This window comes from Hippocampus guttulatus, chromosome 15, assembly GCF_054856545.1.
Source record: "Hippocampus guttulatus isolate MCC_2025c chromosome 15, RoL_Hgut_1.0, whole genome shotgun sequence".
NCBI classification, from domain to species: Eukaryota; Metazoa; Chordata; class Actinopteri; order Syngnathiformes; family Syngnathidae; genus Hippocampus; species Hippocampus guttulatus.
In genome coordinates, this window is record NC_141275.1 from 16,383,720 (window position 1) to 16,408,607 (window position 24,888).

At 59.5% G+C, this 24,888-nt stretch overlaps 1 protein-coding gene across 1 annotated transcript; it reads left to right on the forward strand.

Moving 5' to 3' along the window:
• LOC147194264 (protocadherin-16-like) lies at positions 1 to 24,655 on the forward strand. Its single transcript, XM_086130893.1, has 29 exons — positions 1 to 267; positions 3,475 to 4,306; positions 4,381 to 4,578; positions 4,667 to 5,440; positions 11,850 to 12,032; positions 12,185 to 12,416; positions 12,541 to 12,777; positions 12,850 to 13,884; positions 13,953 to 14,140; positions 14,213 to 14,309; positions 14,860 to 15,017; positions 15,100 to 15,534; positions 15,754 to 16,049; positions 16,132 to 16,247; positions 16,695 to 16,934; positions 17,008 to 17,133; positions 17,224 to 17,433; positions 17,552 to 17,808; positions 18,079 to 18,285; positions 18,501 to 18,897; positions 18,990 to 19,103; positions 19,175 to 19,386; positions 19,458 to 19,609; positions 19,674 to 19,804; positions 20,014 to 20,300; positions 20,383 to 20,524; positions 20,594 to 20,765; positions 21,076 to 21,485; positions 21,635 to 24,655. The coding sequence occupies exons 2-29, from the start codon at positions 3,488 to 3,490 to the stop codon at positions 23,680 to 23,682; spliced, it is 9,873 nt and encodes a 3,290-aa protein (XP_085987019.1). The 5' UTR covers positions 1 to 267; positions 3,475 to 3,487; the 3' UTR covers positions 23,683 to 24,655.
• The last annotated feature ends 233 nt before the right edge of the window (positions 24,656 to 24,888 follow it).

Here is a 24,888-nt window from a genome sequence, read left to right on the forward strand (position 1 = left end):
TCCAGTGCGGCTGCTGGAGCAGCAACAAGAAAAGACGGATTCAAACGACAACCGCACAAAAGAAGAAGCCAACGTGTGCGCTCTCCCCTGACTCGGACACGCGCGCGCAGGCGGGGTCCCCTCTTATGGAATTGGCCTATTTGCCCCCCCCCCACTCCCCAACCTCCCGCTTCCCCTTGTGTGGATTGTGTGAATGCTTTCTTTTTCTACATCGCAATCAGCTAGATGTCGGGGACAGCCACCCAGAAGCACGTCCCTCCAATGAATGTAAGTCCACCCCCCCCCCCCCCCCACACACACACACACACGATGCATGCAGGCGCACGGACCATATACACTCATACACGCGCGCGTGCCGCTGGTAGCAAACAAGATGCAGCGTGCTGACTCGATATTTCATTGATCAATTCGGGGGGGTGGGGGGGGGGGTGCACCGATAAAAGGCTCCGTTTGGTTGCCCTTGACTCGTGCGCCACATCTGGAAAAGGTCCGGGAAGCGGAGCTCCCGTGCGAGGTGTCTCTGTGCTCAAGACCGGACCCCGATTTTGCCTCGCCCGAGGCAAAAGTATTGGGACGCCAAGAAGGAGCGGACAAAAGTATTGGGACAGCCACGGCAACTGCGAAGGCGCCGATGGACGCAAGCGTTGAGGTGACCTCGGGGAGCGGACAAGTAGGCGGGACAGCAAGCGGGGCAAAACGCGAGGATCGGGGAAGCGCAAAGCTGATGGGCCAGTATTGGGTCAGCTGAAGAACATACCGGACCCAAAAAATGGCAAAAGCAGCTGACCCAAATGACGGATCCGCTGCCAAAGATGTCCACCTGCGACGCTCTTCCGCGGCTTCTTTTACGGGCCTTGCGAGGAAAAAAAAAAAAGCCAGTGCAAAAGCATTTCCTGCGAGGTTGCACGCGTGCAGATGTGGCAATGTCTTGTGTGGCCCAATATTTTTGTCCATGCAGCGGCATCTTGGCTTGACCCGAATCGAATTGAAATGCCATCGGGTGCGGATGTGCCTTTAAGGGGCGTGACCCATTAAAGTGAGATCGGGGGCTGGCCAGAAATGTGCCCCAAGCGATTTGTGCGGCGCCACCTACTGCACAGCTTGGAATTGGCCGCTTTTAATAGTGTCCTCGATTGATTTCAAGAGAGACTCCGCTCGAGTGGCGGTGTGGAGCTTATCAGCAAAAGTCAACACGGGGCTTGTTTGTGCGCCGCCTCGCACGCGCGCGCGCGCGTGAGCGCAAAAACAATCGAGAGTGTCAGGCTGAAGATGGACGCCCTTTTATTTATGCTGTGCTGGGTTTGGGGAGGGGGGGGGGGTTGCTGGTATCAGGGGCCAAAGACTGATATATTTTTTCTTTTTTTTAATCGAACACAATATACCCCAAAAAGTCAGTCCGATTTAGCGTAAACGTACAAAACAACGAACACGGCGCCAGAGGGGATAAAAGTGGAAATGATACACAGTCCATTTAATGTACCCTAAAATGCAAATGAGCGTCGTAAGGGAGACCCGGCACGCACACGCCGACACCGCTCGGGGGGGGGGGAGGCGCCGTTGCCATGGCAGCTGCCGCTCGGTCCCCGCGGTCGCCAACGGAAGCGATGCGGGCAGCCGCCTTTGTCCCGCCGACAAAGGCGGAAACGTGTCGTTTCAACGTTGAAACAAATGAAAAATATTGAGAAAGACGCCGCCGTCTTGCTATCAATGCTTGAACATTTCAAAGCCCCGCTTGCCCCCCAAAATTGGAACATGACTGCAGCCTGTATTGAGAGGGGGGGCGGGGGGGGGGTAACACGATGGATCGGTCTCGGCTCGGATGTCCCCCTCATGCGTTTTTTATGAAGGCTCAACTTGCGATCGCCGAGCGTTCGTCTGCCTTCAGCGCTGCTGAAGAGGCGTCCCCGGTAGGGCGCCGCGCCGTCTCTGCCGCGTCATTTGAGGCCCGCTGACCCCCGGAATCGTTTTCGATTTGTCGCACGAGTGCGCCGACCGGTTAGTTTCCGTTCTGGGCGATCGGAAAAGCTTTTCTCTCCCAGCACGCTGCCAAATCCAGATGGGCTCGACTGACGGCCCGCCGGCCGGCCGGCCAAATGCTTTCTGCAGAAGCGACCGCGCTCCCTTCGGCCAAACCAAACAAGTGGGAAACCTCCCCCCCCCCGAAACGTCAGGCCGCCTCTGGGCTTGCTTGTGAGTATGTACGAAGACATTTGTGTGCGAGGAGGGGAGAAAAAAAAAAAAAGCACGAAAAGACATACAGATCAAAGCGGTCGAAATCTCACGTCTTTGGACTCGGTGAAGCAGCATGTGGCTCACGACAAGCTCGTTCTTGTCCAAAACCACTTGGATTCCCATCCCAACACTATTGCAATGCGTTGTACCACTAGAGGGAGCTCTTCTCCTCGATGAAGTCGTCGACAACCCTGCGCGCGATCTTGTCGAGTGCCGCACCGAAAAGCGTCCTCAACGCTTTTCCCGACACGCCGTCCTCACGTGTCCTGCGTGCGCTTGGCTGCTTTTTCAGCAACGCTGGTGAAAAAAAAAAAAAAAAAAACGAGAAGTGCGGTGGTGTCCGCGGCCTCCAGATGTGGAGGGGCCGCCGTCCGCGCCTTCCCCGGGGAGCCATAGACGGATTATTAATGGAGCCTCCTCGTGGGAGGGGGGGGGGGTGCTAAATGTGGTCACGCTCAGAGGGAAGTCCGGCGCTGGCGTTGCCGAGCGAAGCACACTTTCTGTTTGCTTGCAATATCTCAAGGAGCACGCCCCCCCCCAAAAAATAATAACAACCAAAAGTACAAGTCTCTCCCCGCTAATGGATTTTCTTTGTTTTTCCTGTTCACGTGGTTGCCAAAATGACTACTCGCCAGCAACAACCCCCCCCCCAGCATTGCTCAGGCTGGTCACCGTTTTGGCTCAACAACAACATCGGGAAGAAGTCAAAGTGAGGGATGCTGCAAAAAAAGCAAGTTCATCTTTTTTCAGAAAAAGAACAGCAAGGAAAAAAGGCAACTTGTCTCATTTTTTGGGTGGTGGGGGGGGGCGGCGGTTAATCTTTTATGACAATGCTAACCCTAAGCTAGCAGTTAGCCTCGGCGGAATGCGCGGCAGATGTGCAGGACATTCCCGGCGCTCAGAGTCCAAATCTTATTCGCTCCGCGGGAAGTGTCGAGCGGATGAGCGCCGCCGGGCCGACGCCTTTTTCGGCCCGCCGACGGCGAACGCCGGCTCGGTGGCCGTTTTGATTGGAAGGATTTCCGGCGGCTCCCCGCCCACCCGTGACGGCGTGTCGCGAGACGGCGCGCGTCGGTCGAGCGTTTCTATTTCCGTAGCGCAAAGGACGGAGGGCGGCGGGCCTCCCAGCGTCCGGCTGGATGCGCGTCGCCGCCGCGCGCCGCTTTGATCGCAAATATTCTGGCTCCGTAAATCACGAGCTTGAAAGACTCGCCGCTCATGGGTTCTTGTCTTTGTTTTCAGGAGTAGCTGAGTCATGCCCGCGGGAAGCGAAGGCTCGCGAGGGCGGCCCGCCGGCCCGTCTCTGCGCTCCGGCGCGTGGCGACCGCTCATCTGCCTACCCGTGGTCCTGGTCCTGCTCGGGTCGCCCGCCGCCCTCTCGGCGGCGCTGGAGTTGCAGCTGGACGAGGAGCAGCCGGCCGGCACCGTGGTCGGGGACATCGGCGCCGGCTTGCCGCCCGGCGAGTCGGCCGGCCTCTACTTCATCTCGGACCACGAAGGCACGGGCGCCGGCGGCGACCTGAACATCGACGAGACCAGCGGGATCATCACCACGGCGCGCCGCCTGGACCGCGAGCGGAGAGACCGCTACAGCTTCATCGCCGTCACCGTGACGGGCGTCACCATCCAGGTGGCCGTCACCGTCAACGACATCAACGACCACGCGCCGGAGTTCCCCAAAAGCCAAGCTCATCTCAAGATACCCGAGCACACGGCCGCGGGCACCCGCTTTTCCCTGGACCCGGCCGCCGACGCCGACGAGGACCGGTTCGCCACGCAGGGCTACTCCATCCGGGAGGGCAACGTGGGTCAGGTGTTCCGTTTGGAAAGCAAGAGGGCGTCCGATAAGGCGCTGAATCTGGACCTGGTGGTCGGCGGGCCCTTGGACCGGGAGAAGCGTTCGGCTTACACTCTGGTCCTGGAGGCCTTTGACGGGGGCTCGCCCAGGAGGGTCGGTTCCATGACTCTGGAGGTGGCCGTGACGGACATCAACGACCACGCGCCGGTCTTCAACCAGAGCCGATACCACGCCGTCATTTCGGAGAGTCTTCCCCAGGGGAGCGGCGTCCTCCAGGTCGCTTGAGAATCGATTCACCTTTGATTCACATGAGGCGGACTCGCTAACGCTCTGCGGTTTTTCTTTCGCAGGTCTTCGCCGCAGACCAGGACGAGGGTGACAACGGCCTGGTCCTCTACGAGATCAACCGGCGGCAAAGTGATCCCGAGCGCTACTTTGTCGTGGATCTCAAGTCCGGCGTCATCACGCTGAACAGACCGCTGGACTACGAGCTTAAGCGAGTGCACGAGCTGGTGGTCCAGGCCAGGGACAACGCCAGCCACCCGGAGGTAAAACGCCGCTCGCGCCGGACAAAGCGCTTGCGGGTCCGTTGTCGGACGCGTACGGAAAGAGCAAACGTTGGTCTTCCCTCCCCAGGTGACCGACACTTTTGTGAGCATTCACGTGCGCGACTACAACGACAACCAGCCCACCATGACCATCATTTTCCTGAGCGAAGACGGCTCGCCGAAGATCTCGGAGGGCGCCCAGCCGGGCCAGTACGTGGCCCGCATCTCCGTCACCGACCCGGACTACGGCGAGTACGCCAAGGTCAACGTATCGTTGGAGGGCGGCGACGGAAAGTTTGCGCTGGCCACCAAGGACGGCATCATCTACCTGATCTACGTGGACGAGGCGCTGGACCGGGAGGAGCGCGACTCCTACGACCTGCGCGTGACGGCCACCGACTCGGGTACGCCCCCCCTGCGGGCCGAGTCCTCCTTCACCATCCGGGTGACGGACGTCAACGACAACCCGCCTCTGTTTGACCAGCAAGCCTACCGACAGACCGTCCCCGAGGCGGTCCACCCGGGATCTTTCGTCCTTCAAGTCACCGCCCGGGACAAGGACCAGGGTCCCAACGGCGAAATCCGCTACAGTCTCTTGAAGGGCGAGCGCTCCCGCTCGGACCGGTTCTCGGTGGACGCGGTGACGGGGATCATCACCACGGCCGGCGTCCTGGATTTCGAGTCGGAGCCGTCGCCCAGCGTGACGGTGGTGGCGACGGACGGCGGGCGGCCGCCGCTGTCGTCCACGGCGCGGGTGGACGTGCTGCTGCAGGACGCCAACGACAACGCGCCCGTCTTCTCCAGGAGCTTCTACGACGCCACCATCGAGGAAAACTCCCCGCCCGGGACCTGCTTCCTACAGGTACCGTCACCCTGGCGCTAACTTCTCCGGTCGCGCTCATGGCCTCGAGTTCTGGTGACCATGCTTGCGTTTACATACATTTCGACTTTTTTTTTTGCACCGAAAAGGCGCCTCTCCCGAAACAGAAATGACAGCTTATTTCTCAAAACAAACCCCCCCAAAAAATGTTTGCCGTTGCCGTTGTTGGAAACCCGAGCTTGAAGCCCGCAGACGGCCTTGTAACTCCAATTGGAAAACGTAAACCTTGCGTTGGATTGCATCAGAGGGGTGTCCCTAATCAAGTGGCCTCGTCTCTCTGTTTAAACGTTTGACTGTTGCCCAAAAAAAAACACAAAAAAAAAGGCTGTCAGTGTGAATTATTGATGGCGTCAGACGCACGCCCGGGAATTTTCTCAATCCCGATTCCCTGAAGGAACAGACGTGCCTGTGAACGCAATGCGAAGAGATGACGGTCGCCATGGCGATGAGGGAAGCGAGGGAAAGCGGGGTGGGGGGGCACTTGATCACCACCTCCCACTCCCGTGCGCGTGTGTGGGGGAGGTTGGAACATTTGTCACCCTGTGGCTCGTGTGAAGGGCGCCTGCAACGATGTCATCTGGATGTGTGTGTGTGTGTGTGTGTGTGCGCCCAACAAGGGTTGGGGTGCGATAGGTCGAAGTCATCTTTCAGCCGTAACCATGGCAACAGGCCTCTGAGGACCACATGGAGGGAAAAGGGGGGGGGGGCTTTGGCCTTGTGTGTATTTTATGACGAGACGTGATGAACAGCATCATCGCATCTTCACGTCGGGGCAGCGAGAGCATTTGGAGCGAGCGGAATCCAACGTTGGTCCTTGAGACGTCGGCCATATTGTCGACCCCCCGAGTGACCACAAATGGGCTCTTTGCACGCAAAGCCTTGGCAAAAATCATCTTTACAGTTAAGCCCGCCGCCTTTGTCGCTCGTGGCTTCGAGGTCTCGCCGTTTTGCAGATTTTTTTTTTCCCGTCTTTATCCCGTCAACACGTCAATGTTGTTTTGACACCCGTTCATTTTGGGTGCAATTCCAGTCCACCGCTAGGTGGCGGCACACCGGTTTTATATATTGTCACAGAGTAGAGTGAGAATAGGAAGAATTTGAAGCCAGGCTTTATTTTATGAACGGCAATTCCTCTTGGATCCTGCTTTTTACGCCGACAGAACGCCACGGCTGTGTGTTCATTTTTTGATGGACGTCATTACTGCCCCCTTCAGCGCTGGAGTGGAACACGAGCATCCATAAAATCCAACTCTTTTGAGTCTGACTCAGTTCAGCAGCCTTGCTGGAGGTTTTACGCTCCGCTAAGTGGCATTCTGTGTTTCCTCATCCACACCCCCCCCCCCCCACATCTGATGTGATTTTTGTTGTTGTTGTTTTCATTTCTATGATACCCCATTGAATGACTTCAATGTTAGCACTCTGCCCTATTTGGACTGCATGAGGCTTTTGTTTCCCAAATGATCCCAAAACACTGCTACAACTGCCCCCCCCCCCCCACACACACACACACCAGCTGCTATATCAAGAACTGAAAGGGAGGAGGATCGGGGGTGTCTTAGGCATGAGTCCCTTTCCACCCCCACTTAAACATTCTTGGAAAAATTTCTCTCTCTCTCACCCCCCCACACCCACACCCACACACAAAGAATGAGGTAAAAGTCGATGCAATCTTTTGTCTGTCGGAGCGTAAAAAGGTGGATGGATGGTCGACCAACCCGCCCCCCCCCCCATCATCTGCTAACAATCACTGGCGTGCGTGTGTGTTTGCGTATTAAAAAAAATAGGTGCTCTCTTCACCCACCGCAGATGAACGTGATTCGGGGTCCATGGCTTTTTGGGATTTCCAGTTGTTAGCATGAGCTAATCTGCCATGTTTTTGCTCGTCACGCGACAACATTAGCATGTTTTCGATAGCCTGAACGTTAAGCTAGCCGGACGTTTCAGTTGGCCCAAGCGGAATCCGAGCACTTCCTGCCTCCGCCGTCTGCGAAACGCAGGCTTCTACGTGACTGAAATGACAAGCAGATGCCAGTCGGTGGCCACGTGACGTCAATTTCGATGAGAGAATTGCACAGCTTTTGAGAAGAAGATAAAGATTAGGAGCCGAAGTGAGTCTCCATCGACGTCGGTCGGAAGGGAGAGAAGCCAGACAAGTGGAGGCACCCGATATGCGTCGTTGGAAGCTAGCGGAAAGTGCGAGAGTAGAGGAGGCCGTTTTGCGGAGCGCGCGGCATGCGGCACGTCAGGAAGACGCCCGTGGTCAACTCAAGCCATGCGGTGAGTTCGCATTGCTCACCAAACGTTAAACGGGGCGTATTAAACGCGCAGCGTAGGAAACGCGCCGCGCTAGGCCGCGTGTTGGTGTTGGCGGGCTCGACAGGAAGCGGGCGGCGGCGAATAAATCGGCGCTGATCTAAGGAGCGCGACAGAGAAAATCTCCATCTGGCGCGCCAGTTTAGTTGACTTAAGTTCAGGGAGCGTCCGGGCGCTGACTTTATTAGGAGGGCGGAGCAAAGGACGACAGCGGCAGCCTGTTTGCAGCACTTTTGCAAACGGCGCAAATCCCCAAATGAAGGAGAAAGTGAGCGCAGCTGTTTCGCCACCTCGCCGTTTGGAGGAATCCGATTTCCACCGCCGCGTCCCGACACGTCTGCTCATATCCGCGATATCGGGTTGCGTCTGCTTCTCTCCGGTCACGTCTGGCCCAGATCCGTTTTCAGAAAGGGACAAATCCCTCCCCCGTGCCGAAAGCGGCGCTTGGATAGAATTGGCCTCGGTGGCGTTGACTTCATCGTCGTTTGTGTTCGGGAGCCTCCAAAAGTCGGCGCGCGGCGTTAGCTCGTCGCGGACGGCGTTAGCTCGTCGCGGACGGCGGCGCCGGCGGGCGATTGCGGAGGGCAAAGCGCGAACGCTCCCGGCTTCTTTATCTGCCTTCCGCCGCGGTCAGACGTCCGCTTCCCCTCCGCCGCGTATCGTCTCCGGCAGAACGTCCGCTTTCTCCGTCTTGACAATAGCGGCGAGGTCGGCGGCTTCCTGCGCTTCCGTCGTTGGCTTTCTCAGAAGGTCTGACGGCACAATGTCAGGAGCCGTCAGACCGGAAATCCAGCGACCAGTCGAGCACGGACGGAGTCTAGCTTGCGGGGGCTGGGAAAATTCTCACCCTCAACATCAAAAAAAAGAGCAAGTACTGTATCGTGTGAGGCCTTTGCCGATTGCCGGCCAGATTCTGTATTCGAGCTCCTCGTTGTCGGCCGCGAGTGTGCGCACGTCAGTGAAAGGGCGAGGAGCCAAGGAGGTCCGGTCAAGTTGAGCAGCATCCCAAGCGGGGCTTTGGGCCGGCCGCAGCAGAGTGGAGATTTTGGGGATTTCTTTTTGTCCCCCCCCCCCCCCCTCAAAACAATTTGTAAGCCATTTTACCCTTGGTGATCTTTTGGCAGGATCGTCTTCTGCGGTCTGTCAAATTGACAAGACATCTATTTTCACTTTGAAATACTTTGTCCATGGTGCCCCATCCCGTCCGCTTCGGTGCACTCCGAGGCGGCTTTGATCGGGCTCGTAATCTTCTGTCTGACTCCCAGGCAGCTTTGTGCTGACCCCCCCAGCCCCCCCCCCCCCCCCCCGCGCTTTTGCCCACCGTGTGATCGGGGCGACCGCATCGCATCCCGGCGGGCTGCGGTGTGCGACCGAGTCGGTGCCAAACGACGCCGGAGGTCTGCTTGGACTCGTGACTCCCCCCCCCCTGTAATCTTTCCCTCAGAGTCCGACGTGAACCTGGCAACCTCCGCTTTTGGTCCTTATCGCTTACATCGGGGGCTGCCGAGCATCCGAGTACAAATCCTAATACAATCCGAGTACTTTGTTGTCGCAATCTCAGGCCTCAAATCCTTCGGTCAGACCGGAAAAAAGTAACCTTGGTGAAATGAGCAGTACGTCAAGTGTGGGGCGGACACTTCCTCCGCAGAGTCGCTTTTTCGTCTCCATTGTGCTCGCGAACGAGGCGAAGGAAACGAGCGGCGTGTAAACGGGAGGACGGAAACGGCAGCAGATGCGCTCGGGAGTTGGTCGTCCTCCGACTTGGAGACGTTTCTGCGCTCGGGGGATTGTATTTGCATTCCAATGAAGAAGCTTTTTGCGAGGAACATTCAAAAAAATTCGAAGGACAGCTTCGTGGGGCCTTTTTTTTGGGGGGGGGGCTGCGAGTGAGAGAAGCGTCGACTAAGTGCACTCACGGGCCGAGAGGAAGGAGCACCCCCTCCGCATACGTGCGTGGCTTCGAAGGGGGGGGGGGCCGCCGGCCGCGACGGACGGCTGATCTCCAATATTTATAACCGCTCATCTCAAATCCGTCTGGTGCCAGGAAAAGATCGGCATGTGAGAGATGAGCAGGGAACTTAACCTCGCTAACAGGAACGCTAACGAAGAGCTTTGTGGGGGGCGTGTGGGGCGGGGGGGGGGGGGGGGGGTTCAGGGTCAGGAGGAGTGCTGGTGCGCTCGAAACGACACAATCGCGTCACCAAAAGCAAGTGGCAAATCGTTTTTTGGTCCACCGTGTGATGGGGAAAACTAAAAGCAAGCGCTGCCTTGTAGCGTATCTTCACTTTTAGCATTGCGGCGTCTCATCCAACAAAAACACGGCCAGGAAGCAGCCGAGAGAGCGCGAGTAAGAGCACAGAATCGTTTTTTTTTCCTTCACTGCCCTGGAATGCCACAGGATTTGATTGGCCGGCGTGTTGAAGCGTCAGGCTGCCGTCGAAGCTCAAATGGGAGCCTTTGCATCTTTGTTGAGAATTTCAAGAGGGCCAACACTCCAAGAGGAAGGACTAGTCGATCATTATTTTGCTCATTATTATCCCGCCGTCCTAACAGTTCCACCCGTGTCGTGAAATGCTATATATAATAACTGCTATAATAACAGCTAGCATCTTGCATTCTGGTCGTGCAGCGTCTTACTCCTCGTTTTCATCACGTGTCGCGTTTCCGACCCAAAATAAGAAGAACGAAAAATGTGACTCCAAAGTTGAGGGAGGACGTTTCCATCAAAGTCGCCGGCTCGGGTTCGGCTCTCTTGCGGCTTCACGTTCACATTTTCGTAAGTGAAAGGAAAGAAAAACATTGAGTTTCCCTTCCGAGAACAAGCGACCGCAAACAAAAACATGGCTGAAAAGTGGCCGCCGCCGCTCACGTCTTTACATCGCCGCCGTGTGCGTGACCAGAGCCTTTCGGTCCAAATGTTAGCGTTAGGAAAAAGGGACGCGACTCGATCCGAGCTCGACCGCAAAACGTGTACGCTCGATTTTGTGCAAGCGAACGTGAAGCTGGCGCTTCCACTTGAGCTCCACTCTTATAATTCCACATCCAAACGTTGGTATTGAATGCGTAAAGACACACGCGGCCACCCGGGAGCTTCGCTAACTCAGCAGCAAGATCATTTCCTTATTTTTTTTTTTTTTGGGGGGGGGGGCAGTCTCATTGTTGTCCTTCTTTCCCACTCATTGTGTTCATTAATGACGCAAGTAGGCAGACCCCCCCCCCCCACACACACAAATATATAGAAGTAAATCTCTTTGAATCCCCCCCGCTTCACCTCTCATCCCTCTTGAAATTGCAATCATAATAATTTCCAGCTGTGAAGGGCGCATGCACGCAAAAACAACTTACAAGGTCACGTCTTCTCATCGGCCCCGCCTTTTGTCTCTTAGCCAAAAATCAAACATCCCCGCGCGCACCCTCGCCTCGCCTTTCGTCATCTTAGTTGTGCTCACCTCATCGGCGCCCGAGGAGCAAATGGATTGGGAGACTTGAGAATGTTGAATGTGAGAAATGTGTGTGTAAGCCAACGAAAAGCAACGGCAAGCTACTAAAACGACCAAAAGAACGTCGACGGTCATAGAACTCGACGCAATGGCCGTCGAGTTCGCGGTAAGTACGGGCGAGAACGCCGGCGTCATTTACGAGCGGCCGCCATTGCCGCTACTGCGATTGTTCTCATTCACATTCCACCTGTCGCCGCGCTCGTCTCGTATTTATTGCGCGGAACGTTTTGTGGACATAAAATGTGGCGCGCAAATAAATCTCTGCTTACTTAAAAGGTTAAGCCCAGAGCATGTCGGCTAAATTGATGTTAGCGCCTTCATGTGGCGCGCAGATGCTTCATAGCGAAGTATCTCTGTTCTTCCCCCCGTTCCGACAAAGTCGTCGGAAAGTTTGCGTGAGGCTGCAAAGACCTGCTGGGCTGTCGGGAGATGGCCACCGTATTTGGAGAAACGGACGCGGCGCTCAGAGACGCTTGGGCGGTCGATCATTGAGCATTGCGGGATCAGCGCGTCCTTGCGTCCAAAGCCAAAGGAAGACGCTTGACGGCTTTTTTTTTTCCGGTCTCCTTTTCCCTCAGGTGTCCGCCACGGACGGCGACCGCGGTTCCTTCGGCGCGGTGTCCTACGCGCTGGCCTCGGGCGGCGCGCCGTCCGCCCACTTCGGCATCGACAAGGAGAGCGGGCAGCTGTGCACCGTGGCGGCGCTGGACCGCGAGGACGGCCCCGACGCCTTTGAGCTGACGGTCACCGCCACGGACGGGGTGAGAGCAAACATTTCTGACCGTTGGAGAATTACAGCCGGAACGCGTCTGAGCCAGTCGCAGGACACCGGGGAGGGGGCGGGGCTTCTCAGTGCCCGTTTGGACATCCCGCTGGGTTCATCTGAAAACCGTGGCGGCTTTTCCCTTTTAAGGGCGGCCTGAGCGCGGCGGTCGGCGTGAGGGTGTCCCTGGCCGACGTCAACGACAACCGGCCCGCCTTCTACCCGACGCTGTACGCCGTCAGCCTGAGCGCGCACAGCGCCCCCGGAACCTCCGTGCTCAGGGTGACGGCCCGCGACCCCGACGCCGGGGAGAACGGGCGGGTGACCTACAGGCCGGCGTCCGGGGGCGCTTCCGCCTTCTTCACCCTCAACAAGGACACAGGTACGGCGGCGCGCTCACTTTTGCCGCATTGACGCCACTCAAAGTCGTTCTCTCGGACCCCACCCGAAGCCGCAAGGGTACGGGGGTGGGGGGGCTACAATGACGCACCTGTGCCCCACCCCAGGCGTGATCTCCCTTTCGCGCTCGCTCCACGGCAAAGCCAACTCGGTCATCGCCATGGTGATCTCGGCCCAGGACGGGGGCGGCCTGAGCGCTCCGCTGGACGCCAGGGTGAACGTGAGCGTGGTGGGGGGCTCGGCGTCGCCCCCCGTCTTCGAGCGGCCGCAGTACTTCTTCAGCGTGTCCGAAGATGTTCTGCGGGGCACGGCGGTGGGAACGGTCCGCGCCGCCGCCAAAACAGGTCAGGAAACGGCTCGCTCGGCGCCCAAGCCCCCCCGCGCGCGGCCCCTTTTCAATTGCGTCTCCGCTTCAGCTGACTCCAAAGACGTCTCCTACGCCATCTCCGGCGGCGATCCCGACGGCTACTTCACGGTGGACGGCGCCACGGGAACCATCCGCACCGCCCTCCCCTTAGACCATGAAACCTGCCCGATGCTGGACCTGGAGATCCGGGCGCGCTCGGGCTCCCCGCCGGCTTTCGGGACCAGTCGAGTGCGCGTTTCCGTCTCGGACGTGAACGACAACGCGCCCGAGTTTCTACCCTCCTCGTCCGAGTCCCTCCTCCTGCCCGAGGGGACCGAGACGGGGACGGTCGTCTACCGCGTCCGGGCCTCGGACGAGGACTCCGGTCCTAACGGTCAGCTGAGCTTCCGCTTGCTGTCGGCCGGGCTCGCGGGCGGCGGCGGCGGCTGGCGGACTTTCGGCGTGGACCGCGGCAGCGGCGAGGTGCGTCTGATCGGGGCTCTGTCCTATGAAAGCGTCCCCCGCTACGACCTTCAGGTGGTGGCCCAAGACGGCGGAGTGCCTCAGCGGAGCTCCACCTTCACCCTGGTGGTTCACGTCCAGGCGCGGGACGCGCGGGGCCCCCGCTTCGACACCCTGACCTACCGCGTGGAGCTGCGAGAGAACGCGCCCGTCGACACGCGCTTCCTGCAGGTCCGAGCGCTGGACGGAGAGGCCCCCCCGTCCTCCGGCATCACCTACCGCCTGCGGCCCGACGGCGACGCGGCCGGCTTCGGCGTGGCGCCGGATAGCGGCTGGCTTTTTGTGCGAAGCTCCCCGGACCGCGAGGTCAAGGACGTGTACCTGTTGACGGTGGCGGCCAGCGCCGCCCGGGGCGGAAGCGGCGGGACGGGAAGCGCCACGGTCAGGGTGACGCTGACGGACGAAAACGACAACTCGCCCCAGCTGAGCCGGGACAGGCTGTTCCTGGCGGTGCGGGAGAACCTGCCGGCGGGGACGGGCTTCGGCAGGGTGTCCGCGACGGACCCGGACGCCGGACCCAACGCCCGACTTGCCTACGGGCTGCTGCACCCCGACGGAGACTTTCAGATCAACTCCCAGACAGGTGAGGGCGCTGCCCCCGTTGTTCGGGACCGGCCTCTGAGTTCCCGGTCGTTCCTTCTCCCCTTCCAGGGGAAATTAGCACTCGCCGGGCCCTGGACCGGGAGCGGCGCTCCAGCTTCCGCTTGGTGGTGGTGGTGCGGGACGGCGGCACGCCCCCCCGCAGCGCCACCGGCACCGCTCACGTCAGCGTGCTGGACGAAAACGACCACGCGCCCGCTTTCGCCCGCGCCCGTCCCGACGCGGAGCTCATCTTTCAGGTCGCGCTCCAACTCGGGAGATTTGGAACAGGACGCCCGGCGCGGACGTTGAATGGAGTTTCTGCATTGCAGGTGAGTGAGGGGCTGCCCGCCGGCGCCGTCGTAGGCGCCGTGTCCGCCAAGGACCCGGATGAAGGCGAAAACGGCACCATCTACTACTCTTTGGCAGGCAAGACCGACCGTTCGTTTGAATCGCCGGCCCGCGTTTGTTGCGCGGGCGCGGAACTCGAGACCATCGGACTCGAGTCGCCGATTTCAGGACTGAAGCCGCGCTTGGCCGAAATGACTCCGCCTTGAATTGCATGACTGGAAAAGTCTGGTGAAGAGAGCCGGAAGGCAACCAGACAGCCGGCATGCTACAGCGGGATGCAGAGGCCAGCTTGGGGTCTGAGGATTATTACATTTGGATTCCAAGATGATGTCCTCAATCGAGGAAGAGAAAAGTGCAACGTGTTCTAAAACCCACATAGGCTCGTTCTTATTATGAGCTAAAACCCAAAAAAGCCTCGCGGCGGCCATGCGTTAAATCGACAAGAGGCTAAAACCATAGACGATGCGCTGAATTGGTTCGCTCCGAACGTCGTCATGGCACATTTGTGAGTTCGCGGACGCTATACGTTGTGACTAAGATGACCGAAGTCTACGGACGACTTGTTGAAGCCAAGTTACTGACTCGACACGCTTTGTTTTCTCATCCTGACCCCGATTTCCTCCAAAAGGCTCCCGAGTCGAGCGCTTCTCCCTGAACGCCGCCACCGGGGAGCTCCGAACCGCCGCCCCGCTGAGGTGGGCGGAACGCGCCGAGTACACCCTGACCGTCACCGCCGCCGACCACGGGACGCCGAGCCTCAGCTCCACCTGCCGGCTGCGGATACAAGTAATGGCGCATCCCGTCGCCGTCTTTTTATAGTCGTTTCCTCCAAACCATATCAGGGCTTTTTTCCTCTCCCGATCCGCAGGTCCTGAGCTCCGCCGCGTCGACCCCGAAGCCCGACGCGCTGTCCGCGGCGCTCCGAGTGGCGGAAGGAACCCCTCCGGGCTCAGTCGTGGGCTCGCTGAACCGACGGCCCGACGCCGCCGTCCCGGACGGCGGCGTCACCTACCTGCTGGCGGGCGGGACGGACGGGGACGGGACCTTCACGGTGGACCGCTTGAAGGGTGACGTGTACCTGCTGCACGAACTCGACTACGAGAAGACTTCCGAGTACACGCTGCGCGTGGAGGTCTCCGACTTGTCCCGGGCCATTCCCGCCAGCCGCCTGGTGGAACTGCGCATTGAGGTGCAGGACAGCAATGACCATCGGCCGCGCTTCGCCGAAGATCCCGTGACCGTCGTCGTCCCGGAGAACCTCCCGCCGGGAGCCTCCGTTTACACCTTCCGGGCCGTGGACGAGGTACCGAAACGCAAAGTCACTTGAAGCGCGCGCCCTCGGTCAACGAGGCGCTCTAAAGCAACCCTTAGAAAGAAATAAGGACGCCATTGTAAAACTCACGCGAAGCCATTTGAAGCCACGGCGATTCATGACGAGCACCGCCTTGCACAATCTAAATAAAAACCAAACAATGACTAGCAAGCGAGTGCAACATGGTTGAGCGTCCGGATCTCCGCACAGGATGGCAGCCGTCCCAACAGCGAGCTGCGTTACTCCTTGGAGCCCCTGTGGCCGAACAAGGCCGACCTGCTCAAACTGGACCCCGTGAGCGGCGTCCTCACCTTGGGGGAGACGCTGGACCGCGAGACGGTTCAGTCCCTCCACGCGGTGGTCCGGGCCACCGACCAAGCGGTGGACCCGGCGCAGAGGCGATGCGCCTCGGTCACGGCGCAGGTGTTTATCGCCGACCGCAACGACAACGCACCCGTCTTCAGCTCGCCGGCGGCCGTCAGCGTGATGGAGGATCAGCCCGTCGGGTACGTTAGCTCGTAGCTTTTAGCGTCGCGGCTCCAAAAAGGAACCGCGATCGAACTCGCTGTTGTCGTTCTTCCGGGGCAGCTTTGCGATCGTGCACGTGATGGCTCGGGACGCGGACGAAGGGGAGAACGGCCGAGTGTCGTACAGAATCCAGACGGGAAACGCCGCCGGTCGCTTTAGTCTCCACCCAAACACCGGTAAGTAGACCTCTCCTTTCGCCAAGCGTGGGGTCCGGAGAAGCCCGCCGGATGAAAACCTCCTTCCAGGAGGCGGAGCTTTCTAGCAATAATATTTCACCTCGCCGGTGCCCGAGGTTGAGGTCAGCTAGTCACTCGATGGAACTTCCAGATGGAGCGAAAGTCGACCGCCTGCGAGTTCCTTTAGCCTGCGGTTTGTTTTCTCAGATGCTATTCAGCTTTTAGAGTTCGATAAGTACAATGGCAAAAATGTACTCCGGTTGTCCATGACAACGCTCACCGTGCGAGATGGAAATCAACCTATCGGCAAGAACTAGTCCACTCGGGCAGGCACAGGCGCGCGATGACAAGAAATAATTGATGCCATCGCGACTCTCGGCTGTTATTACAAAGTGTCTCCGTCAATCAAAATAAAAAGTCGAAATAATGGCCCCAAACTCCTCGCAGGCTCCCTTTCCATCTCGAAAGCTCTGGACCGAGAGGAGCAGGAGGTCTTCAATTTGACGGTGGTGGCGGAGGACGGCGGGACGCCTCCGCTCTCCACCTCGCAGGATCTGCGCGTGCAAGTGATGGACGTCAACGACGAGGCGCCGCTGTTCCAGAAGGCGGAGTTCGAGGCCCGGGTTCCGGAGAACCGAGGGCCCGGCACCACGGTGCTGACGCTGGTGGCCACCGACAGAGATCAAGGTTGAATATTTTGGAGGGGGGGGGGGGGGGCGCCGAGTTGAAAGCTTTTTCACTGGCCCGTGTTTTCACGCAGGCTCCAACGGCCGCGTCACCTTCGGCGGGGTGACGGAGGAAGGCTTCGTCGTCAACCCGTCAACCGGCGTCATCACCACCACCAAGGAACTGGACAGGGAGCTTCGGGATCACTACCTTCTCACCGGTACTCGACCTGACCCGTGTTTTGGTGAACAGCAAATTCAGCAGCTTATCCAGCCCGCCCTCGCCCGACGACGTCCGTCTTTCTGTCCAGTGTACGCCCGGGACGGAGGCCTGCCCCCCAACTTCGCCACGGCAACGGTGCGGGTGGAGGTCGGGGACGTGAACGACAACGCCCCGGTCTTCGCCCAGCCGCGGTACGGCCTGGAAGCGCCCGAGAACCAGGACCCCGCGGAGCTGTGCGTCCTCAAGGCCGGCGACCCGGACTCGGGTCCCGGCGGGGAGCTGGAGTACAGGATCACCGGTGAGAGCCCCAGCTCGGCGCAAGTCTGGCTTCTGACATCGGAGGACTTTCAAAAGAGTACTCGCCTCCCCGGCACTGAGATCTTTTTCCTGGTTTTCGCAACAACTGCTCCCTCCAGCCGGAGACCCGGACGGGGATTTCCACCTCCACGCCAGCACGGGAGCCCTGTCCACCCGCCGGGGCCTGGACAGGGAGACCAAGGCCGAGTACACCCTGGAGGTGACGGCCACGGATCGAGGGAGCCCGCCCCTCAGCGCCGCCGTCACGGTGGAGGTCCGAGTGCTGGACGTCAACGACAACGCCCCCGTTTTTGGCAGGAGCGCCTACAGCGCCGAGGTTTCGGAGGACGCCGTCGAGGGATCGCCAGTCCTGACGGTAGACGGACGTTCGAGACCATGATCAGAAAATACCCTATGGGGGTGGGGGGGGGGGGACTCATCAATTCTTGCATTCGAGACAAAAATAGACCCATTTGTATTTCTTCCTGAAGTCCGAAGGATTCTTTTGAAAGTGTCAATAATAGAGCAAAAATCAAATGCGCTTCCTTTTGTGAAAAGTTCCGAATCTCGCGGCCCCAAAATGTGACCAATCTTCTTCTTTTTGGCAATCGTCTTGAGTCGCGTCTTTCCGCCGCCGCGTTTCCAGGTGTCCGCGACGGACGCCGACGCCGACGCCAACGGGAAACTCCTGTACTTCCTGAGCCCGGAGGCCGGCGGCGCGTTCGCGGTGGACGAGCACGCGGGCCTCATCACCACGTCGGCCCCTCTGGACCGCGAGAGGCAAGCGTCGTACAGCTTCCGGGTGTTTGCCGCCGACCTTTCGCCGGCGTCGCCCAGGAACTCGTCCGCTCAGGTGCGTTTCAAACGGTGTCGGCCGAAGACAAAGTCGGTCGCGTCGCAACAGCGGCGCTCGACGACACGTTTCCAGCTCGTACGCGCGGGCTACGCGGATTTGGTAACCGAGCCAGCGGCCTCCCCTCCAAGGCTCGCTGGCACGTTTTGGGGAAATTTTAAACTATTTGCCGACCAGCTCCTAAAAAGTCGCTTTGTCAACAACCTCGCTTGCAGGTGACCATCACCGTCGTGGACATCAACGACAACACGCCCATCTTCATCCAGGACCCGCTGGTCATGGAGGTATCGAGCAGGAGGTCCCAGAGGGTTCTGGCCACCATGAAGGCGGAGGACAAGGACTTTGGGGCCAACGGCTCCGTGTTTTATCGCTTCGCCGCCCCCGCGACGGGCTTCGGCATCAACTCGCTGACCGGAGAGATCCGGGCCACGCAGCCCCTGGAGACCCTGTCCCAGGCCCAGAGGACCCTCGTCGTGGAGGCCATGGACCAGGGCACCCCGGCCCAGTCCGCGCAGGGGGTGGTGGTGATCTACGTCAAGGAGGTGGAGTACGACGGCATTCGCTTCTCACGAAACGCCAGAGACGTCGGCGTACCGGAGAACGCGGCCGAAGGTCCGACGTCGGCCGGCGCTCGCCGTGACGAGGAGGGGTCGATCTGATTTCACGCTCAAAGAATGATCCGTCTTTGCGCCCGCGTCAATCAGGTACGGCTGTGGCCCGGGCTCAGGCCCGGTTTCCGGACGGAAACCGCGAGGGGATCAGCTACAGCATCTTCAGCGGAAACAGACGGCAGGCCTTCAGAATCGGCTCGTCCACGGGTGAACGCCGTCGGCCGCACCCCTCCCGACGCCAGAGCGGAGGGCGGGAGTGAAAACGTGCTCGTCCGCAGGTGAAATCTGGGTGCAAAGCTCCAAGGGTCTGGACTTTGAGGAGGCGCCCAGGCTACGTCTGGTGGTGAAAGCCGAGAGCGTGTCGTCCGCCTGCTTCACCGCCATCAACTTGATGCTGCAGGACGTCAACGACAACCCGCCTCGCTTCCAGCTGCAAAACTACGTGGCTTACATGAGGGAGGCCCGCGGATACGAAACGCCCATCATCCAGGTGAGGCGCGCCGACCCGCCGCACTCGGCTCCTCCTCCGGAGTTTTTAACCGCTCTGGAACTTTTTGCCAGGTCGCGGCCGAGGACGTGGACCAGGGCCAGAACGGTCAGGTGACCTACTCCATCCGCTCATCGGCCATGAGCGGATTGTTCAAGATCGATCCGATGACGGGGAGCGTTAGCACCACGGCCATCATGGACCGCGAGATCTTCACCCGGACCGAGTAAGAACGCAACGTCGCCCTTTCATAAAGGCGCTCATATTCAATTGATCGCATCCTTGCCCAGGCTGGTGATCGCGGCGACCGATCGAGGAAGCCCGAGACTGGCGGGCTCGGCGACGCTGACCGTGATCATCGTGGACCAGAATGACAACAGTCCCACCATTCCCTTGCCACAAGAAATCCGCATCTCCGAGGGTACCCGTCGATGCTCCGTTACGTCTCCGGTGGTACCTTTTTGAGTTCCGAGCCATTGCGGGGCGATATTTCCAAGTTAGGAGTGCGCTTCAGATACACGGCGTCACCCGATTGAAGGGGAAGAAAAAAACTCAAGCAAACTTGCCAGGGTACCACCGTACGATTCTGTATCGAAAAGCCAGCGACCGACATTTCGATGTGCTTATCAGACACGCCGGTAGGTACCGAGATCACCGTGGTGACGGGCAACGACGTGGACTCCGGTCCCGCTCTGGCCTACTCGCTGCACTTGGACCCGAGCGCCACGGGCAAGTTCGGGATCCATCGCTACACCGGAGGCGTTTCGCTTAGCGCCCCGCTGGACTTTGAGGAGAAGACGCGGTACACGGTCACCGTCGGAGCCACCGACGGCCGGCACCGCGCCGAGGCCAACGTCACCGTCCTGGTGGAGGACGTCAACGACAACGCACCGGCTTTCGGCCGGGACCTCTACCGGGTAGGGTGGGCCAGCGTGTCCCGAAATACGTCGAGGCGCCCGAGTACTCAAAGGGCCGCCGTTCCCGATATTCCCGCCGCAGGTGACCCTGGCCGAGCACGCGCCGGCCGGCGGCCTGCTCGTCACGCTAACGGCGACGGACGGGGACGCCGGAGAGAACGGAAGGATCACCTACAGCGTGGCGTCGTCCACTCGGGAGGGCTTCCGCATCGATCCCAACAACGGTAGGCAAGCCCCGCCTCCTGGCGGCAAGTCAAACGGCGGGACTCTTTTTGTTCTCTGACCCCTTGCAGGATCTTTGTTCATCGGCCAGCGAGCCGAGTTTGACCCCGAACGCCCTTGCGTCATCGTCGTGGTGGAGGCTCGCGACGGGGGCTCGCCGGCACATTCCGCCCTGGCCACGGTGCAGGTTGAAATCGTCGACGTCAACGACAATGCGCCCGTCTTCCACCAATCGGAGTACAGGTCAGTTGGACTTGAAGCCAGCCTTCATCCCTTCTGACAAATTCTGAGGCGGAGAGACCGATTCCGACGGTGGGTGGGAGAAAAGGCTGCCGGGGTAGCGCCCGGTCGTTGAAACGGAGCCTCGAGAAGAATGCGCCAGGAAATGGCGCTCCGCTTTGTCATGCTGGCGTAGCCGCAAAGTGGCTCCGGATTTCGGGGCTTTGCGGACGGGTCGGCAGAATTGACAAATGCATTCTCACAACCGGAGCCTTCTTCCTCATGGGAAGGGCCCAATGGCGATGGATGAAAAAGTGACTATTTGAACTTTCAGGGCGCTGGTTCCGGAGGACAGCATCCCCGGCGTGACAGTTTTGACCTTGGAGGCCTTTGACAGTGACCTCTCCCGGGAAAACGGCGGCTTCGACTTTGCTCTGGCCAGCGGCAACGAGGGCAACGCCTTCCAGTTGGAGAGCGGCGTGCGCTTCGTGGAGGGCCGCGGATTCCAAACCGTGGGAACGCTGCTCTTGGCCGAGGCTCTGGATTTCGAAGCCAAAGCGCTGTACAACCTCACGGTGGTGGCGTCGGACCGCGGCGCGCCCCGCAGGAGCTCCAGCGTCGCCGCCGTCATCACCGTCGGCGACGTGAACGACAATCGGCCCGTTTTCAGCAGGGCGGAATACGCGGTGGCCTTGAGCGAAGGGGCCGTTGCCGGCACGGAGATCATCAGAGTGACCGCCACAGGTAGCGACAGCTGTCCCCGGTTGGACTTAACCGCGGTTAACTCATTCAGTACCAGCCAATTCTGGACCAAGTCTGAAATGACGTTTAAAAACGTCTTTGGGAGTGAATGAGTTAACCAAGAACCGTTCGTCGCCCGTTTCCCCCCCCAGATGCGGACTCGACGCCCAACGCGCAGGTCCAGTACGCGATAAGCTCCGGGAACGAGGTTAATCTCTTCGCCGTGGACCGGTGGACCGGAGCCTTGCGACTTCAGCGGGCATTGGATCGCGAGCAGCGGCCCACGCACACGGTCATCGTCCGGGCCTCGGACGGCCGAGGGCATTTGGCTCTGGTTCCCGTGGTCGTGGAGGTCAACGACGTGAACGACAATCCTCCTTTCTTCCCGGTGGAGGTCCTGACGGCGAGCATCAGAGAGAACCGGCCGGCCCGATCGACCGTGACGGTTCTCCGGGCGATCGACCGCGACGCGGGAGTCTTCGGCCAGCTGAGGTACCTGATGGCGCCGCGCTCGCCGGCGGGGAAGGACTTTTCCGTGGATGCCGCCACCGGAGAGATCAGGAGCAGGAACCCCTTTGACTTTGAGAAAATCAATTCCTTCGACTTTGTCGCACTGGCGGTTGACGCGGGGAACCGCTCCGCCGCCGTGACGGTGCAGGTGTTCGTCACGGGCGAGGACGAGTACGACCCGCTTTTCACCTCCTCCCATTTCTCCTTTGAGGTCCCGGAGGACGCTCGCAAAGGTCAGAGCGTAGGCCAAGTCCGGGCCCGAGACGAGGACGGGGGCGTGGACGGCGTCGTCCTCTACTCCTTCCCGACGAGCTCTCCGTACTTTGACGTCAACAGAACCACCGGGGTGATTTTCCTCAAGCTGGACAGCTCGGGGGGCGGTCGCGGCGGCGGCGACGGGTCGGGCGGAGCCCAAAGAGAAACTCGTCTGATGACGCTGGACGTGAGAGCTCACGGCCCTCTGGACGCGTCTCGCCACGCCACGGCGCGCGTCTCCATCGACGTCACCAACACGGGCTTCGGCCTGGCCCCCGACGTTAACGTCTTGCTGGCGACGGTCATCGCCGTGTCGCTCGGCGTGACCGTTCTGCTCGTGATCGCGGCGGCGCTGGTCTTTCTGGTCAAGTCGCGCAGGAGGAAGAAAGCCCAGAATGCGGCAAACAGGAACGCGGCCTCGGGAACCGCTCTGAAGAATTTAGACGATTGCGGCTCGGGACAAGGAGGGGAAAGAATCTACCGCCGGGCCTTGCCGGGCTACGTTGGAGACCAGGCGGGCGGCGGCGGGGGTCCGTCGTACACAAGAGGAGGGTCTCTAGATCCATCGCACTCCAGCGGGCGAGGATCCGCCGAGGCGGCGGCGGAGGACGACGAAATCAGGATGATCAACGAGTACCCCCGCGTGGCCTCCGTCAGCTCGTCCATGCAGGAGCACATGTCGGCCAGGGGGCCGGACTCCGGGATTCAGCAGGACGCCGACCGGCTCTCGGACGTCTCCTGTGAGCCGGCGGCTTTGGAGGGGAGCGCTTGGCTCAAGGGCAAAAATGCCGGCGGCGGTCTGAGCGGGACTTTGCTCTCCGGCCAGCTGCCGGTCTACGGCGACCAGGGAGGCGGCTACCCGGCGGCGGGCCGGGGACTGAATATTTCCCTCCCCGAGGATTACGCCTTCCCCGAGGACGGCAAACCGTCGGTGGACGGTTCTCTGACGGCGATCGTGGCCAGCGACGAGGAACTCCGCGGAAGCTACAACTGGGACTACCTGCTGGACTGGTGCCCTCGCTTCCAGCCGCTGGCCAACGTCTTCACGGAGATCGCGAGACTGAAAGACGAGACGGCCCAGCAGACCCGCCAGCCTTTCCAGCCCAAGCCCAAAACCGATCCCAAATCCCGAATCGACCCGCCGCCGCTCATCACGTCGGTCGCCCACCCGGGGGCCATGTCCGTGCCGCCCAAAGTCCCGGCCATCGGACGGACGTTCCCCCACTTGGTGTCCCTGCGCCGCTCCCCCATCAGCCACGAGGGTTCCATTTCGTCGGCGGCCATGTCGCCCAGCTTTTCGCCGTCCCTTTCGCCGCTGGCGACGCGCTCGCCCGCCGTCTCCCCTTTCGGCGTCAACCAGGCACCCTCGGCATCCGTGATCAGCGCCCGCGAGCCCTCGTTGGACCGGAGTCCTGATCGCGAGATGCGAATATGACGGTCGCGGAAAAACCAATCGCATTCTTTTGCGCTTTTTTACACCGCCGCCGTGGTCCGACACTCGGCGTGGCGACGGGGCCGCCTCCTCCGGCGGGGGTTCTTTGACTTTTTGGGCCTAGGGACCCCTTCCACCTAAGAAATCTTTCCAGACACTCCAGTCCTACTGCTCGTGGCAAACGAATAGCCAGAAATGCCATCGGGGTTGCTTCTATTGCTTGCGCCGGTCCCCAAATCGAGGTATGCACTTTTTTGAAACGGACTAATTTATTGTCCCCGCCCCCCAGTTTGAGAACCGCTGGTCAACAGGGCCACCCGCTGTCGTTTTGGTGGTGACTTGCGCGTTCCCTCGCTGGCTGGCCAGAGAGCACCTTGTTTCCGTCCTTTTGCCTTTCAGCGATAAAATCATCGGGGGGGGGGGGCAGCGCCAACGGATTGTTTTGATGTGCCAGTGTGGGACTGATTTTTTTTTTTTTTTTTTTTTTTTTTTTTTACATCAACTATTGATTTGAGATTGTGTTTGTGCATTTGTGTGTTAGGATGTCTGAAGACCAGGCGATGTGCATCTGTGATTGTTAGCCAGTTAGCACCTCGAGTTGGGGCCGATTTGCGAGTACGTTATTTAAAACGAACAAAGAGATGGTTTCTGTTTATTCTTGTCAAATTGCATATCAAACCGGTTTCCAGCGGGATCACCTCTGTGTCTTGACAATGAAAGTGCTTCCCGCATTGATGATGATGATGGCGGCGTTCATCTCAGCCCAAAGGGAAATATGCAAATGACACCGCAACCCGGCTTCGGGCTTCGGGCCGAGGGTTCGTTGGAACTTGAACGCAAACTCATCGAGCCGTGCATCTCCTTTGCATACTACGATTGTGACTTTTCTCCAGCGTCTAAAAACAAAGAGCTCGACCGTACTGTAACTCGTATTTAAAGCAAATAAAACGACAAAATAAACCGCCGCGCTGATCCATTTGGACACAAAGTGCAGTCTGCTCTTTTTCCTCTTTTGATGAATTGAAGAACGGCGATAGCGCGTTGAGTTGAGCTTATGTCGGGGATTTCGTCGGCGGGGACCTTTCGCATGAGCTCATGGCGAGTGTCTGCGTCCCTCCAAAACGCAACACGCATGAAAGCAATTAATACAGACACAGCGTCGGTGTACTTGAAATCACATTTTCATTCCTCCCCCTCCCAGTTCTCACC